Source organism: Elephantulus edwardii, unplaced genomic scaffold (assembly GCF_000299155.1).
Source record: "Elephantulus edwardii isolate Elephantulus edwardi_28Jun2011 unplaced genomic scaffold, EleEdw1.0 scaffold00092, whole genome shotgun sequence".
Lineage (NCBI taxonomy): Eukaryota > Metazoa > Chordata > Mammalia > Macroscelidea > Macroscelididae > Elephantulus > Elephantulus edwardii.
Genome location: NW_006399842.1, coordinates 11,424,635 through 11,443,295, shown reverse-complemented (window position 1 = coordinate 11,443,295; position 18,661 = coordinate 11,424,635). Strand labels below are relative to the sequence as shown.

General features: G+C 40.6%; 1 protein-coding gene across 1 annotated transcript in view; it reads right to left on the bottom strand.

Moving 5' to 3' along the window:
• Positions 1-260: 260 nt before the first annotated feature.
• TNFSF8 (tumor necrosis factor (ligand) superfamily, member 8) overlaps positions 261-18,661 on the bottom strand; it is a 30,111-nt gene continuing 11,710 nt past the window's right edge. The window contains exons 3-4 of the mRNA XM_006890709.1: positions 4,387-4,458; positions 261-658 (exon numbers count right to left, since the gene is read on the bottom strand). Coding sequence (XP_006890771.1) covers positions 261-658; positions 4,387-4,458 — 470 coding nt within the window. The remainder of the gene's footprint in view (positions 659-4,386; positions 4,459-18,661) is intronic.

The following is an 18,661-nucleotide window of genomic DNA, read 5'->3' as shown; positions in this document are numbered from 1 at the left end:
GATCCTACAGCATGTTAGTGATAGAGCTAGTATCATCCCTTCCGGTTCCCATGTGGGGCTCTGTTCACCAGGAAACATCATTTCCCTGCCTTTTCCCTGGAGCTGTATTTTCCCAAGAGAAAGAGGGAGAAGACGACTATTTAATACTCTTTATGGCTTTAGTCTTGGTCTAAAATTTCTTTCTTTGTCCAAGTGTTTAAATGAATGAAGAGTTTGGATGATGGAGAGCTTCTTTCATCCTGAAGGTCAGGGAAAAGTACTCAGTCTGAATTATTATACAAAAATATGGACAACACGTTATCTAGAGGGAAAGTGTTTGTATCCACAAACTCGAACTTTTCCACCCTGACTGAGATGGTGGAGTTGACCTGAAGGTGCTCCAGCAAGAATTGTGAGAGATTTTGGTATATTTCTGTGCTTTCCACGCCAGTCTTGCACACTGTCACCAGTGCCTGCTTTTTGGGGACCTCATTGATGAGAAGCTCCAGCTTCAGGTCTAGAGAAGTTTTGGGGCATCGAGTCACAAGAAATTGCAGTTGACAAATGATAAAGTACAGACCTGGGGACTGGATCACCAGATGCCCCTGTTCGTATTTGATTCCATCAATGATTCCATCTGAATTCCAAGACAATATGGATTGGTTTAAATGCTTCGACACTGAGAAGAGAAACATAAAAAAAGACCAGAATTATTGACAAAGTTTCAGATAGAGGTTGAAAAGTTGTTTTGTTCATGGTTTCCCATCCCAGGCCCATGGTTTTTATAGCATTACTTGCTTTTGTTAACTATCTAGAATCGTTTCCATGTTACTTTCTCCAGTCGCTATCTATGTAATACCCCCCACCCCTTTAATCTCAGTGCTAAAGTTTTAGAACATCATCGGTATTATAGCTATTCCAACTAAAATAAAATTTTTTCCCTTTAATAATTGTTATGGTATTCTTCTTTCCTTTTTTTAGAATATAAGTCCTTGGTCTATATTACTCACAAGATATGAGCTATTTTGTTCATTGATACAATCTATTAATGAACATTTGATAGGGAACTTAATATTTGAATGACACTGAACAGAGCACCAGAACTAGAAACTCTTAATACTTTCCAGTTACTAAAAAGGTGAGGCATTGAGAGGTTCAGGAACATCTCAATCTGTTAACTTCCACAGTAGGATATATCCTTTACCTATTTTTTTAATATGAGAATCTGTTACAATCCCAAAGGCACATGGTTAAAATCCACCTGCTGTCCCACAGGAGAAGGATGGGAAGTCTCCTCTCATGTGATTTACTGCCTCTGAAAACCTTCTGGAGGTCATCTATGAGTTAGTTCAGACTTGACAGCAAGCAACAACAACAGCAAAAATGAAAACCTACTGATGCATTGATGTTTTCTTACATTTTTTAATCGTTGAGAATATATACAGCAAAACACACATCAATTAACTAGTTTTCAGGCTGGTGGCCCAGTAGTAAGGAATTGCACTGTCAATCCTAAGGCATGCTGTTCAAACCCACCAGCTACTCTGCTGAGGAAGATGAGTAATCAATTCCCATGCCATCTACTGCTTCTGAAAACCCACTGAAGTGTGATCTATGAGTCAGTCCTGACTTGATGACAAATAACAGCAAAGACAATGTACAGTTTAGTGACGTTGATTACCTTCTTTGAGTTGTGCAACTATTCTCACCTTCTTTTCTGAGTTATTCCTCCCTCATTAGCGTAAATTAATTGCTCTTTAAATTTCTTGAGTCTTTCAGTTACTATTTTCAATTTGATACCATATAGATAGTACTTAAAAGAGCACTATGCTCTAGGCTGACCTGCTTTTCACTCTCAAACCTAAAACTCATTGCCATTGTGTTGGACCCTACTCAGAGCTGACACTCCAATAGATTTTCAGAGGCTGTAAATTGCTCAAGGGGAGACTGTCCATCTTTTTCCGTCTGAACAGTAGGGAGAGTCAAACCACCAGGAAGGTCTGGTATCTGGGTTCCCTGTGCCGTTCCCTATGGACTAGGTCAGGTTAAACTACTGTTGGGTTTTAGGATGACTTGAGGGAATATTTTTGGTTTAAGATTTTAAGATTATCTCAGAGTAACAATCTCAAGAGTTCTCTAACTTTTGTGGTTCTGCAAAGTCTATACTCCATGAGAATTTGAAATTCTATTTTGCTTTTCTCCTTTTTGATAAAAATTATTCTATGGAATGTTTGATTGAAATTTTCATTTTTGGAGGGTGGGCACCATCTTCTTCTGGTATTGTGACACATGAAGCAGTTGTTTGATGCATATTAATCACATATTTCGTATCCTAGTCCTGATACTCCTTTCTCTCTTGGTACTGGTAAATAGAGACCAAGTGCTGTGCATTTGTCTGTGTGATGGTCACTTGCATGCTCTTAACCCACCCAGCAATCTAGAAAGTATAATAGAAGCACCAAACGTGTTATTAGGCCACTAGCTGGGAGATCCTGTGAAACTTTGAACCTCCAACCTCCAAACCAAGGAACCAAATCCCATGAGGTGTTTGGTTGAACATAAGCTGGTTTAGCAGCTGCTCTTTGCTGCTGTTGTAAATATGTCTATTACATAACTTATACTAATTCAATTTTTGACAAATGTCCAATTTAGTGACAGCAATTAGAATAACAAACCAGGGAAAGCTATCCATAATCAATGTGATTTTTTTCCATCACTCTTTCCATCTGCTCTTTCCTTTTCCTCCGGACCTGTTAACTACTAATAAACCTTCACCCTCTCTTGTCTTTACTGCTATACCTTTGGTTTTTCTTATAATTTTATATAATGGAAGCCCTATAGTATTTTTTGTTGTTGTTGTTGATTCCCGCCTCTCCACCTGCCCCAGCACAATGTCTTCAAGCTGCATCCATACAGACTAAATACTATTGTCTATTGTGTTGTATGAATGCACCATATTTTGTTTATCCATTCATCCTCTGACGGACTTTTAGGCTGTTTTCACCTTTAGGCTATTGAGAATATTGCTGCAAGGAACATTGGTATACATGTCTCTTTTTTGAGTATCTACTTTCAGGAGAAGGGTACTGAATGTATCATGGACTGCCAGGAAAACAAACAGATTCATCTTGGAGAGGATTAAACCAAGCTGCTCCTTGGAGGCAAGGATTCTGGGGCTTCGTCTGACATACTTTGGACATGTTGCCAGGAGGGACGGGTCCTTGGAGAGGGACATCATGCTTGGGAGGGTGGAGGGACAGCGCAGGAGGGGAAGACCCTCTATGAGATGGATTGATTCAGTGACTGGGGTAATCGGGATGGGTGTGTCAGAGGCAGTGTGGTTGGCGCAGGATAGAGCAGGGTTTAGAGCTGTTGTGCATAGGGTCGCTATGAGTCGGAAACGACTCGATGGCACATAACAACAACAACAACAACTTTCAGGTTTTATGTCTAGAGTGGAACTGCTAGGTTGTTTAGTAGTTGTATTTTTTCCCCACATTTTTTGAGGATATTGTCTGAATTTTAATGTCTTTATTTAAAGGTATAGCTAAACATGGTTAGGTATGTCCTTCACATGCACAATATATGCTTTTGCCATCTGATATTTACATAAAAGCAGAGAATTAGCAAACCCTCTAAGTCATGTTCATGTGAGAAACCAAGTCTCCCTGACTCATATCATAATAAGTAATGATCGGCACTCACTGGTAAGGATCCTTTCAACACTAAGAGGCCGATGCATTAGTTTTAATTGGATCTGTGCTTTCCCTGTAAGTTTTGATACAATTCACTTGAAAAGCATGAGCTAATCTGACTGAAAAACTGAATTTTTAGAATGAACGTAATGGCTATTCAGAGACTGTTGGCCATCTTCTCCATATCTCATTCTTTCCTCTTTTGGTTCTATTTATAAGGGAGCTCTTACCTGAAACATGCTGCGATAAGCAAATAGGTGACTAATAGGTGTTCATTAAGCTGTGGAGCTGGGGGACAATGCAATTTTGTGGTTCCTTTGTGAATAACCTCACAGAGGCAGTGGCTTAGACTCCACCACCCTTACATTAGGAAAAGCACTGTGCACTTGACTCTAACTTGCAGGGGCTGCCTAGAGAGGGGTGGTGCTGCTGGTGTTGGTACTGATCACCTGGGACAACAATGCCAACAAACACAAGATGGGCAACATAAACGAGTGAGTGGGGCCGAGGAAGGAGGAGCCTTGTAGCTTTGGAGAGCGATAATGTCATACCCTTTAGGTATGATAGGTGTTTCATGCAAGCTGAACAGAATACATCTATAAGTCACATTTAACTGTGGGTCTCTGCTTGTGACGCCCTGGGTTAGGAGTTGTGGGAAGACCACAAGAAGTGGGACTAATATGGTTAGAAATCCATGAATTCAGTTACTGACCTTGGAGGTAGGCCCATGATTTCTTGAATGGAATTGTTTTCAGGATACGCAAGATGTCCTCTGAGTACTTTCCTAAAAATAAGGAGTTACATAATGAATTTCATTGATGCTTAAGGAATTAACTGAAGATACCAGATCTTTTTCCATGCTTTTTTGATAATTATTATTTTATAATAAATAATTATAATATAATAAATAAAAAATAAATGGTTATCCTCATTTTGGGGACAACAGGAAAACTTCTTTATTTCTTTTCTTTTTTTTTTTTTATTGCCATCATCGGTAGCATCAGGATGGATGGCGAAGAGATTGAGATTGTTCGCAGCTTCAGTTTGCTCGTCTCCATGGTCAACACTCTTGGCACCAGCAGACAGGAAATAAAAAAAACGTATTGTGATGGGAAAGTCTGCTGTTAGGGACCCCTCTAAAGTACTCAAGAGCAATGGTGTGTCTCTGGAGACTAAGGTGCATCTGATACAGTCCATGGTCTTTGCAATCACTTGTTATGCATCAGAGAGTTGGACAATGACTAGGGAGGATAGAAGGAGAATTGACACCTTTGAGCTGTGGTGCTGTAGAAGAGTATTGAATGTTCCATGGACTGCCAAGAAAACAGATCCATCCTGGAGAGGGTTAAATCAGACTACTCCTTGGAGTCAAGGATTCTGGGGCTCCGTCTGACATACTTTGGACAGTTGTAAGGAGAGCCCAGTCCTTGGAGAGGGACATCATGCTTGGTAGGGTAGAGGGACAGTGCAGGAGGGGAAGACCCTCTATGAGGTGGATTGATTCAGTGACTGAGGTAATCGAGATGGGTGTGTCAGAGGCAGTGCGATTGGCATAAGATAGAGCAGGGTTTAGGGCTGTTTGTACATAGGTTCGCTATGAGTCGCAAACGACTCAATGGCACATAACAACAAAAGTTGTCCCAGTGCACGCTGAGGTTCATTCATAACTAGAATATGAGAATTTGTCTTAGAATAAACCCACACACGGAGAAGTGTGCCGATAGACATCATTCCAGGAGCGAACAGGTGTGACACGCTAACAGCACATAACAACAACAACAACAAACAATCAACCACTTTAGAATCTTTTTTAATTGATTAGTTATACTTGAGCTCTGAGAGAAGATCTTAGAAGTCAGAGAAGGAAAAGAATATGAGCTGAGTTGCTACATTGTGCTAGGGGCCATACTTGCCACTTTGCCCACTTCAGTTCCCTCAGTCTTCACAGCAACTTCATTAAGGAGTCATTAAGCCCATTTTACAGATGGAAAGAAACAGTACCAGAGAGGGTGAGCAAACTGTTTCATGTCACTGAGCCAAGCAGTAGTAGTCAGAATGGTTTTATTGACAGGAGTTATCACTGTCCTTCAAGTGTCTACAGTTACTAGTGTGAATTCCTTTAAATGTTATCAGTAATAAAATTCTCAGAATAATCAACTAGAGAGTGAGTTACTTTGGATGTCTAGACAAATAATCTGTTGTTGTTGATTGTCTTTGAGACAAATAATCTGTTGTTGTTGATTGTCTTTGAGTCAAGCCTGATTTATAGCGATCCTATGAACAAAAGATCTGAAGCCTTTCTACGGCTATCAAACATTTATCAAAGTTCATAGAGTTTCCTGAGGCATGCTATCTAGGAAGTGGATGCCACTCCTACTTCAGACAAATGATATACTTAAAATAAAACAAAAACAAACAACTTGGTAGAAATTCTGAGATTAACCCCATTTCTGTCTGATCCCAGGGGCCAGATTTCCTGCACTAGGCTATTTTGCTAGACAACAGAGATGAACATGGTCTTGTGCTCAATTTAAAGGCAAAATAGGATAAAAGAGATCTCAGCAGGAGGCTTGCTATGTGGAGCTTCCTTGGCAGAAGGAAAAATAATGTTTATGCCATTAAGACATTTAAGGGCTCAAACCCCTTACTGTTACAATACTTATATTTATAGATGATTGTAACTTAGCATTTTATCATTATTCTAACTATTTTATATGCAAAGGACCAAGTTATACATTTCCTGGAATAACTTTGAGATTTAACTGATTCTAGGCAGTTCCCTTCTCCTCTTTGGATCTTAGTTCCCCTATAAAATTGGGGAAATATGACCTGACTCTGACATTTCTTTTCAGTGATGCACCAGAGATGGTCAACAGAAGCAGCCCTATCTGGTGCATTTGCTCGTTGGGCCCCTGAGAGGTAGCAGCTGGGCTTGGAATCTTCCCCACTGCCCTCTCTACACAGACTTGAGAAGATCCCTCCTGGCTTCTTGGAGCTAGGAGGAGTTGAAAGTTATGTGAGTTATGGGAAGAGTTCACAATGCTGTCTGAACAAGGTTACTGCTTGTGACACCTGAAGCCAAAGCAGGAGACAGATGGTTTTCCCTTACACAATCTCTTCCTATTACATTCCCAGTTTCTGATCCAAAGCTTGCCTTGATGATGAAGGTGGCTGAAAGTTAAGTGAAGGGTTCCCCCTGCTGTCTGAACAAAGTGGCTGCTAGAAACATTCTCAGCAGAAGCTATGAGCAGACGTTTGCAACCTTACGTGGAGCTCAGGTGGCCTACCTAGTAGGGAGGAAGTTGTGCTGCCAACCCAAAGCAGATAGTTCAAATCTATCATCTGCTACACAGGAGGAAGATGGACAGTCTCCTTCCATGTGATTTACAGCCTCTGAAAATCCACTCGAGGGTCAGCTATGGGCTGGTTCCCTAAATGACAATGAGTTGAGTTGACCCATAAAGAGGCTCTGATCTGAAATATCCCTTGGTAATGAGTCTGAGGGTTCAATGTCATTCTCTTGGTGCCATCTGCTATAGTCTATGTGTCAACTTGCCTAGGCTGTAATAATAACAATAAAATCTGTTACTGTCCAGTCAATTCCAACTCCTAACAACCCTATTGGGTGGAGTAAAACTTCCCTCACAGGGTTTCCAAGGCTGTGAATCTTTATGGAGGCAACTAACTGCCACATCTTCCTTTTGGGAGGTGACTGGTCGGTTTGAACTGCTGATTTTTTGGTTATTATATCAATGCTTTAACTGCTGTGTGATAAGGGTTCCTATAAAAATTTTAAAAATCCCCACCATCAAAGAATTGGTTCTGACTCCTAGAGTTCATATCTATCACTGGTAGTGAGTATTGGGTTTCTGAGACTGTAAATTGCATGAAAGGAGATACTCTGTCTTTATCTCTTATATAAATAGAGATAGATTGATAGATATAGTTAGACAGATAGATATAGTTAGACAATATATATGTGTGTATATATCTAATATATATATAGATGATAGATAGATAGATAGATAGATAGATAGATAGATAGATATAGATCTATCTATCTATATGGAGCTCTGGTAGCCTAGAGGCAGGAAGCAGCATTGCAATCTCAAAGGCATGTGGTTCAAGGCCACCAGCTGCTCCTTGGGAGAAAGATGGGCAGTCTCCTTCTGTGAGATTAAAGGCCTCTGAAAATCTATCTATTTGTTATTGTGTACCATTGAGTAGGAACTGACCCATAGCTGACCTTTTGGCAGGTTTTCAAAGACAGTTAGTCTCATGGGAGGAGACTGTCCATCCTACTGCTGTGGAGCAGCTGGTGGATTTGAACCATGTGCCTTCAAGATTGCAGTGTAGGTTCTTAACATTAGGCCACCTCTGCGTGCGCACGCGCGCGCGCGTGTGTGTGTGTGTGTATGTGTGTGTGGTGTGTGTTTGTTATGTGCTGCCGAGTTACCTGTGACCCATAGTGATCTTATTTATAGCAGTTTGAACCCTGCCCTGTCCTAAGCCAGTCTCACTAATTCCAACAAACTAACCCCCATTGCTCCAGTTACTGTATCAGTCCATCTCATCCAGGTTCTTCTTCTCTTCCTATGCTGTCCCTCCACTTTTCCAAGTATGATGTCCTTCTCCAAGGACTGATCCTTCCTGGCCACGTGCCCAAAGTATGTGAGACATAGTTTCAAAATCCTTGCCTCCAAGGAGAAACTTGGTTTCACCCTCTCTAAGACAGACCTATTTGTTTTCTTGGCGGTCCATGGTATGTTCAAGACTCTTCTCCAGATTCTTTGCCAGTTCATAAGCTTGATGATTGAGTGTTCATACTTCTGTATGACATGTGCCACCATTTAAACCTTGTTACTACATAGGCACGCTACACATCTGACGTGAAAAAAACAACAACCAAAAAACACTTCTCCAGCGTCACAATTTGGAGGCATTGATTCTTCTGTCATCCTTAGTCTTTTCCAGCTCTCTGATGCATAGCAAGTAATTGCAAAGACCATGGCTTGGATTAGGTGCACTGTAGTCTCTAAACTGACATCATTGCTTTCCAGCACTCTGGAAAAGTCTCTGACAGCAGATTTTCCCAAAGTAATTTGTCTTTTAATTTTCTGACTCCTGGTGCCAAGAGTGTTGATTGTGGACTTGAGCAAGCTGTAATTGTTAACACACACACACACACACACACACACACACACACACACACAGACGCAGACACACACACACACAGACACACAGATGTGTTTTGCTGTGTGCAGTGTACAGTTGAGAACCAACCCATAACTGATCCTCCAACAGGTTTTCAGAGGCAGTAAATAGCATAAGAGAAGACTGCCCATCCTTCTCCCATGGAGAAGCTAGGGCATTTGAACTGCATGCCTTTGGGATTGCAGAACAGCTTCTGACCACTGTTGCTGTTATTGTTAAGTGCTGTCGAGTTGAGTACAATTCATAGTGATCGTATGAACAAAAGACCTGAACCTTGCTCTGTAATTATCATAATTTCTCTATGTTCATAGAGTTTCTAGGGGCATGTGGAAGAGGAAGAGGAAGTAGGTGCCACTCCTGTTTCCAAGCCTGAATCAGCAACCCCAAGTTACTTCAGGACAGCATATAGACTACTGCTGTCCCACTTAGAAAAATGTTCATCCCCAAATCAATTAAAGCCTTTTAAATACAATGCACACCCACCAGGTGCTGGTTGACTGTAAACCAAGAGACTTCCAGCCCATAGCTCATTGTTAGCTCAATCCAGCCACTAAACCACCAGAAAAAGATATAGATCCTTGAACAGCATAAACAATTTGTGCTTGTTTGCTCATCTAAAGATTGGCTGTTCAAACACACCCAGAAGTACCATAGAAGTAGAAAATGGGATTTCTTCTGTTGAGGAAATAGCCAAGAAAATCAAATGGAATTCTGTAGCGTGTGAGTTTGCCTTGAGTTGAAATTGGTTCAATGCAACTAATTAACTCATTGCCATGGAGTTGGAACCAACTCATAGCTGACCATCTAGCAGATTTTCAGATGTTGTAAATCACCTGGAAGGAGACTATCCATTTATCTCCTTTGGGTTGACTGGTGGATTTAAATTGCAAGAGACTCTCAGTCTTTTTCATACTATAGTACATCATGCTTAGAAAGGCAAAGGATTAGTGAAAGAGAGGAAGACCCTCCACAACATGGATTGGCACAGTGTTTTATCTGTGGACTCAAGTATATCAGATGGCATTGGATAGAACAAAATTCAGATCCACAGGGTCATTATGAGTCATAGTCAATTGGACAGCTACTAACAATAGTACATTATGTGTTGCACTAATAACCAAAAGGTGCCCCGCTGTAAAGATTTGCAGCCTTGGAGTCCCTGACGAGTATAATATCCCTCACTCATCCTCCAAACATATTTCCTTGGCCCTGTTTGTCTCACCTCATGGCCCACACTCTTGGGCTCTAAAGAATTAGAATCATAGTACTGAGGATGGTTTATTCTCCTAATGAAACTTTACTGCCATTAGAGATTTCTTCTGCTCCAACGTCCTCCTTGTGGGCTTTTCATGCCACCTACAGCAACAAGTCAGAAGGATTTTTAGAAAGACAGACTTAACTACATCTCTTCCTGCTTTGAATTTCTGACTTCACTTTTTCTTCAGGATCAGCCTCAAGTTCTTTACTAGGGCATTTGTGTTCCTTTGTCTTCTGACTCCTGCTGCATCCTCAGGTATCATCCCTCACCTCTTTCCTGTCCTTATGCTATTATTCCAATAATTACGCAGATGATGATAGTAGTAGTTACGACAGTAGCAACAATAATAGTTAATGTTTTTGAATATTTGCTATTTCCTAAGCACTGTACAACCTCAAAAATCCTATGGAAGTCTCAGACTATCAGAATTGACTTCATGGCTGCAGATTGGTTGGGGTTTGCCCAGCCCCCAAATTCTGGAACCCCAAAAATATTTTATAAGAAGATATTTTATAAATGGAATCATCTGACCTATGTTCTTTGTTTCTCTTTGTAGATTCCAGGCAAGTACATGTGACCCCAGTGAGGTGAATATGCATGGTTTTCTTGCTCCCCAGAACTGGAATAATAAAGGATCATTTCTTAATTGACTTTGCAAGTCATGTTATATAGGAAGATAAGACATGTGCCCTCGGCTGAGGCTAGCACATCATGCCAGGTTTGGCTCATGGGTCAAAGATTTCTCCTACCAAGCCAAGTTCAAGGGAACTTCTGTAGACAAGTGCTGTAGCAGAACAAGTCCTGACTTGTTGCCTCTTACACATGCAGGTTCCTTTGGGTTTTCTCCCCCCCCCTTCTCTGGTCTATACATGTTTAGTGAAGTGACCTCAGTTGTAATTCTGAGAAACCCAAAGATGGGAAAAAAAGAAACCAACCAAAAAATACAGAAAAACCAAGCTATAGTGAAACATTTGCATTTCCTGAAGTCAAATGGCATGGTGCATTTTGTTTTTCTTAAAGAATCTTTTCAGAGGGTTTAGAACTAAAGAAAAAGTGATATTGCTGGAGTTGACTCAGAAAGGGGTACTGGGAGCCAGACCCTGGAGGAACATTTGAAAAATGGGCTAGTAAAATTAGAGAACATTCTGGAGAAGGGCACCCTTGTTATCCTCTAGCTGATGACAAGGTTGCCAGCAAGAAGACAGTGCTGCCAGATCCACAGGATCTAAACACAAAGATTCCAAGCAGAGGTTTAAGGAGATGAGTTCAGCTGATAATCAACACTTCTGTCATCCTCATTTCTTGGAGAAGGCCATAGAAAGACCTTAACTAAGGATACTTATGTCACATTGTAAGTCAACAGAGCTAGCAGCTCAAATAAGATTTGACTAGCCAGTATTGTTAAAAAATGAGGTGGCCTGATTTGAAGGCTGTGAGGATGTGAGAAAAGCTAAGTGAACATTTCATAGGTCATCATCGGCTGAACGGTTTAAAGCTCCTTACTACCCTCAGAGGTCATGATATAATTTTCATCTATGATATGGGGTCAAGAAGAAGTGACTTATAAAAAGATGATGATATGTGGAGCTAGAATCTTGTAATGTCTCTGGATTTTTAATGCTGTGAATATATAGAGAAAAATACATCCTGCCTCACTCACTTTCTTGCTAAATTTGATTGAGGGGACTAAAGGAACTGAAGGACTTAGTTTGAAGAAGAGAACACTTTGACAAATGAAAATGAGAACTATTTGCCATTAGTGGATCAGTTAATTGCTTAGGAGTTAAAATGATCCCTCTCTAGGCTTCAATTTCCCTTTCTAGATGAAATGCAGGTTAGATTTGATTATCTAGAAGGATCTTTTAAACTATGCACTTCTAGACCTGGTGGTGGTGGTGGTGGGGAATTAGCTCCACCTCCACCATGCATCTTTGTAGGTACATTTTTAAACTTCATTTAAAAGACTATTTTCATACATTGAGATTGTTAGACACCTGAAGTGGTGGAATGGAACATTTTTGCTCTAGGGACAAAGCTGACTTACGCCCAAGTCTGGTTTTTAAGGAATGGTTCATAGAAGTAGAAGGTCTCTGAGTGATCACATGGTCTAGATTTGGTAACCTATACTAGATGTGCTCCTTACTCTATCTTCATGGAAGACTTGTCCTAGGTCAAGGTCACTTAGTGAGTTAATATAGAGACAGAACCAGAGCTCAGAACTCCTTGCTTTTTCAATGGGGCATACAACTCAAGACTTAGTGAATTTCTCTGAAGATAAAACTTTGTTTAGATATACAAGATTAGTAAGTTTTCTTTCCATAAGTTGGCCTCATTTAGAAGGACCATGATCCTTTCTTGGGCTTTGTTTAAAATCCCACAGAGAAAGAACTAGCATTGTGTCCTTCTTGGCCAGTTACACAGAGGAAACAGATTGTTCAACGTCCTTGAAAAGACCATGCTCCTGAAAGTCAGCAGTAAAGAAACCTTAAGAGTGGACTTTACCCTAAGATGTCAATGTTAAAGCATAAAGAGCCCTTTGATGTCATGTTAATTGAGCCTCTAGTTTTATAAACGCTGAGACAGCCCAGAGAACTTGAAGGTTTGGCTGAGGGCTCCACAGTTACAGAGCTAGGTTCAAAACACAAGTCTCCTGACTCTCATATGGTGCTCTTTCCCTTTCTTTTAGGCTTTCCAGGGAGCAGAGAAGGTTAAATGAAGGGAGAAGTGGACTTACAGTTACCATAGACACTAGAACCGAAAAGTGACGAGACAGATGGATGGAGGTGCTGGGCAAACAAACCCTAATAAGCTTTCTGGTCTCCCTCTTGTAGGAAAATTTTCAGCAGAGGACTTTAGTCTCATGAACTGAGCCCTGCTAAATAACAAATTAAGAGGGATCGGGCTTCCATAAAGACCTAACAGTGTGCAAGTAGCTCTCCAGGGTCAAAGCTAATACACCTTTCAGGCTAGATAATATGTGTCCTGAGTGCCAGATACCTTCCAGCTCTACAGAAATTTTGGTGTTAAGAAAAGACACAGTGCACCTTCAAAAGAACATCTAGGGAATCCACAAAGCCTTTTATAATGCTATTATTTTCCCTTCCTGGTCCTCTGTTACTGTATCTATAAAATAGAAGTTGCATTGTTGTATACCATTGAATTGGAACCAACTCATAGCTGACTGGCCAGTGGGTTTTCAGAGGCAGGAAATAGCATAGGAGAAAATTGCCCATCCTTTTCCCACAGAGTAGTTGGTGGACTTGAACCATATGCCTTTGGTTGACAATGCAAAGGAGAAGTAGTAAGTAATCTTTATCCCGGGAATAAGGATGCTGGGAAATGCAATGAGATTACAAATGTCAAGCGGCTAGTGCAGTCATCTGGTTTAAAGGAGATATCTGAGAAATTGCAGTTCTTTTCTCTTTTACTCTTCTTTTCTTTGCTAGAGTGGCACAATATAACAATGCCTCTAAGTAGAGTCATCTGATTAATGAAATACTCATTAAAGCAAAGCTCCCAGAGTTATCTGGTGGATTGGAGTTTTTCAATTATATACCTAAGTGGTTGAGACCATCTGATTCTTTCAGGAAAGTGTACAGAATCTTCCTTCCATCTGTTGAAAACATTTTAATCCTTCCAAAGAAAGGATTACCTTAATGACTGCACTACTATCTTCTGGCTTATTAGTTTTATCTTTCTGGTAGAATAGGTAGTTGTCACAACAGTGACATTTAGGGGAGATTCTTTTCCATTTCTAGTAGAATGTGGGATCAAAGTGGATTCTTTGACTTTAAGGTCATTTCAAATGACTTCAACTTGACCATTTCCTTACTGGCCCTATATTGACAAATTATAGAAACATGAATACTCTGCATTTTTATATATTTTTAAAAAAGGAACAACAGGGTAACCTTAGATTTACAAAGAGTCTTTAGGGTACACTGCTCTAATAGAATACACATAGCAGTTTATCAGTAAATAAAAAATTGAGTTTAAATTGGAATTAATGGCAATCCTCTGGAGGGTCCTTAAAAAGAAAGGTAAGTGTGGAGTCATCTAGTGAGCTCTACTAATATTTTCAAGTAACTTTGAAAATACCTGATAGTTGCTCTAGATGTGGTAGCATATTTAGAAAACTAGACTTGGGAACCAAATAGACTTGGGTTCAAATTGTATGTGGGTTTGTGTAAGGCGTTCAACCTCTTTGAGCTGTCCTGGCTTTTCAAAAGTAACAACAACAACAATAACCTTGATGAATTGCTGGGAGAATGAAGTGGGATAATGCATAACAATGAGCGCAGAGTCTACCACCTAAAATATAAGCTATAATGTAATGGTTGGCTTTCATTTCCTGGACAGGAATTGAAGCCAACATGCATGGAATCCACAGAGTTTAAGTGAAATATATGAAAAAACTTGTTAGAGGACTAGGGATCAAAGAATCCTTTGTTCCTCCCTCTAACTCTCCCTTCCTTTCTTCCTCTTTTCTTCCCTTCCTCTTTCATTCTTTCCCCAGAGTTTTTGAAAAGAGTTTGAAAGGTAGGAAGCTCCAAGATCTCTGGATTTATAGACTTGTATGTGCTAAATTCAAGTATGAAATCTCAACGTACTTCACCGGACCAAATGATTTTCTTTTTTGCCCTTTCCTCATTTCTTTTGCACTTTCCTCCTCTCTCCTCTTTGGAACAGGGACGGGGATAGTAGATTTAGACTCCTCTAGCACTGGTGGCCTTGTAGTAAGTAGCTATGCTGCAAACTCGAACACATGCAGTTCGAATGCACCAGTGACTCTGTGGGAGAAGGATGGACAGTCTCCTCCCGTGCAATTTATAGCCTTTGAAAATCTGCTGAAGGTCAGCTCTGGGCTAGTTCAGACTCACAACACACACCATCACCACCATTCTGGATGTTTCTTCATGATCTTATTATGCTTTAAGAGACTAATTTTGTAGTTTATTTCTTATAGAGAGGTCTTTCATTCTCTTAGCTTTGCTGTGAAAGAAAGTTTAAAGGTAGTTTTGAATAATGTAAGGAGCCCTAGTGGTGCAATGGCTAAAGTTTTCAGTTGCTAATGAAAAGTTGATAGTTCAAATGCACCAGCTGCTCCACAGGAGAAAGATATGACAGTTTGCTTTCCTGAATTATTTACAGCCTTGGAAACCATGTGGGACAGACAGTTCTACTCTTTTTTTAAAAATTATACCAATTTATTTACAAAATTAAAATACATTGTTTCTCAGAACAGATTTCTTTCAATTTCTCTCAACTCCCCCATCAAATCTACTCTGTCTTATTGTGTCGTTATGAGTCAGAGTAGACTTGACGGCAATAAGTTTTGAATGATGGGAATGTGTTTAGAGGAACTGATGTAACAATATGTCTGCATCTTTCTAGAAAGCAATTTACCCCTTAAGCAAGAGCATTCTCCCTAAGCAGGAGAAACCCTCTTGGATTCAGGCAATTTACATATGAATTAGTCCCCATGATAGGAATTAACCAAAAAAACCAAAAAATCCTTCCAATTCATTGCCATTGAGTGGAAAAAACTCCTGGCTGACCCTCCAGGGGCTTCTCCAGGGCTGCAAATTGCATCGGCGGAGCTTGCCCATTTTTCTGCTGAGGAGCAGCTGGTGGATTAGAATTGCCAAGAAGAGCTACTTTTGGATTAGCCATGCACACTCCCTACAGACTGCACCCATACAGGTCCCTTGATAGGAGCGAGGGCTCTTCTAGGTTTCAGTCTTTCTAGGACGATTAGAAGGAGGGCTGCTAACTCTTCCACACTTCCTCTCCTGTCTACAGTCTGGTGGGCCTCTGATTGCCTGGACCATAGCCGCGTAGAATCAGGAAGATCTGGATAATAGCGAATATTTACTCTACTTATTTTAGTGTCTGCTGTCAATGATAGCTTTTATTGATCTTATGGTGGTAGGTTCATCAGTAGGACATTATGCTGAGTGAAGTATCTCAGTCACAAAAGGACAAATACTGCATAGTGCCACTGTTGCAAAACGGGACTGACAATCGAGGTTGGGGGGAGACTGAGAATGATGTGATAAATTATATATACTGCGTTGAAACAGATGAAGGAGAGAACTGTTTTTAAAGGGATATATGATTAGATATTATTGTCATGGCAGGAGTCCAGAATGAAGGTTGCATAGTGGAGTGGACCTCGGGGGAGGGATTGTATAACAATAAAAGAATTTTTCTTTTACTTTTCAAAGAGAAGAGTGAACTAGGGAGGAGAGGTGGGCAGGGAGAAAAGTGCAACAATAAATGAATGGAAATCCAAAGTCTCTGTAAACTTTCACTAAAATTAATAATAATTTTAAAAAATGAAGGGAAAGAAGAAGAAGAAGAAAGAAACCTCACTACATTAAAGGGATATTCTCTGGAACTGTCAATTCAGATGGACCCGGGACAGCCCACAATGAAGCTGACTGCACCAATATATAAGAATGAAAGAACTGTGATTTTACATTGATATTATGCCAAAACTTTCTGGCAGTTCTGTGATTAAAATTACAGAACTTCTAAAACAGACAAAAAATAAAAAGATTAGCAAGTCAACCTCATTTGGTCTCCTCTTATAGCCACATTTTTCAGGAGAATGGAAGTAGGAAAATAGCTTCCTGAGTTATGTAAGTGTTGTAAACCACTGGAAAGGTAAAGTGAATGAAGAGTCCTAAGGTATTTGATTGACTTATAGAACATTGTACCCTCCTGCTATTGAGTTGATCCTGACTAATGCGTCACATTGAGTTCCTATGGCTGTAAATCTCAGTCAATGCAAACTGCCTCATCTTCCTCCCATGTAACAGTGATGACCTTGAACTGCCAACCTTTCAGATAGTAGCCCAGCATTCAGCCTATTATGCCACCCAAGTTCCTTATGGAATGCTGTGGCGACATCCATGCCAGGGCAAGGTCATCCTGCCCTGCTTGCCTCACTCCCTTGATTATGTTAGAAAAAGGAAATGCAAGTCATTCAGAGGAAAAGTGCATTCCTTCAGGTCCCCACAGGCCAGGAACTAGAATGCCAAGAAAGTCTGAATTTCAACCCCTATATCTGCTTTTGGAGAGATCATCTCTTCAACTGCAGACTGAATTAAAAGGGAGAAGAGGGAAAGTGTGAGGATCCATATGTGCTCTGGCTTCTGTTTCACACTTCTCAGGATTTGTATGATAGACAAGCAATGGCACAGTGAATGGGAGGCCCGAGTTATTAACACAGCCGATGTACCTCATACACAACCACCACCTACTTAGTATTGGAGGCTGTGCTGTTATGATGATGAGATTTCAGTGGTGCTTCAAGAGTAAGAGAGACTAGGAAGAAATTCATGGCAGTCTACTTCCAGAAACCAGCCACTGAAAACCCTATGGATCATAGCAGTCAGATTCTTCTGTGGAAGTTGTTACCTTGACGTAGGAGTTGACTTGACGGCAAGTAACAACTACATGGCTTCTAGGAGTCCCTGGGTATTAGAGGTCACATAACAATCCCAGGAAAGATGAAAAGCTCTTTTAACTCTCAGGCAATGGAAAGAATTAACTGAAATGAACCCAACTCTTGGTCTGCAAAGCTGAGGCTTAAGTTTGATCTTAGCTCTTCTACCACGACCTTTATTTCCACCACGTCAACTATAATGTAAATCTACATATGTGGTCACCTTAAGCCTTCTGTCCCAGCACTGGATAACAGCACACTGATGAGACATTAAAACAAGCAGCTGGGGGGCGTGGGGGCGGGCAGGTGCAGAGGAAGTGATCAAGAGTGTGGCAACTACTGGTCTGAGGAGACTGGCAGATCCCTGAGACACTATATGCCTTGGACACCCTACAAACCTGGAACGGAACCCACCACCGGGAATCAACTCTCAGCCAAACAACAGACAAACCTGCAACATGATGGATAAGACCAGGGAAGAAAGTACAGTACAGTGAGCCAATAGCCAGAAAGGGCCTAATTCACCTAAAAATAAACTTCAAGAAGAAGGCAGGAAGGAGTGGGAAAGAAGGGAGAACGGGACTGAGAAACCAGAAGGAAATGAGGAGAGTGGGTTTGCAACCAATGTCAAGGGAAAAATATGTGTACGTTTTTGAATGGAAAACTAATTTGCTTTGTAAACTTTCACTCAAGCTATAATAAAAAGAAAGGAAAAAGGAACACTTACACAGTGTGTGTGAAATGATTCTCAGATGTGGAAAGCTGGTAGAGGCATTAGAACAGTACTGAGTTTCACTATGTGTCTGACCCTTTGATCCTAGCTAAGCATAAAGGATCCAAAGTAGGTCAGCTGCTTTGAGATCTTTCCTCATTCCTTACTCACTGTGAAGTCATAGGCAAACTGGTAAACCAATCTGAGCTTTGGTTCCCTTACCTATAAAATAAGGATTCTAATCACCCTTAGAGAGTTGTGAGGTGTGCACAAGTGAACCACAATGCACACAATCTACCTTGATTATGTTCACTCTTCCAAATGTTTATACATAGAGAGGGGGAAAGAAA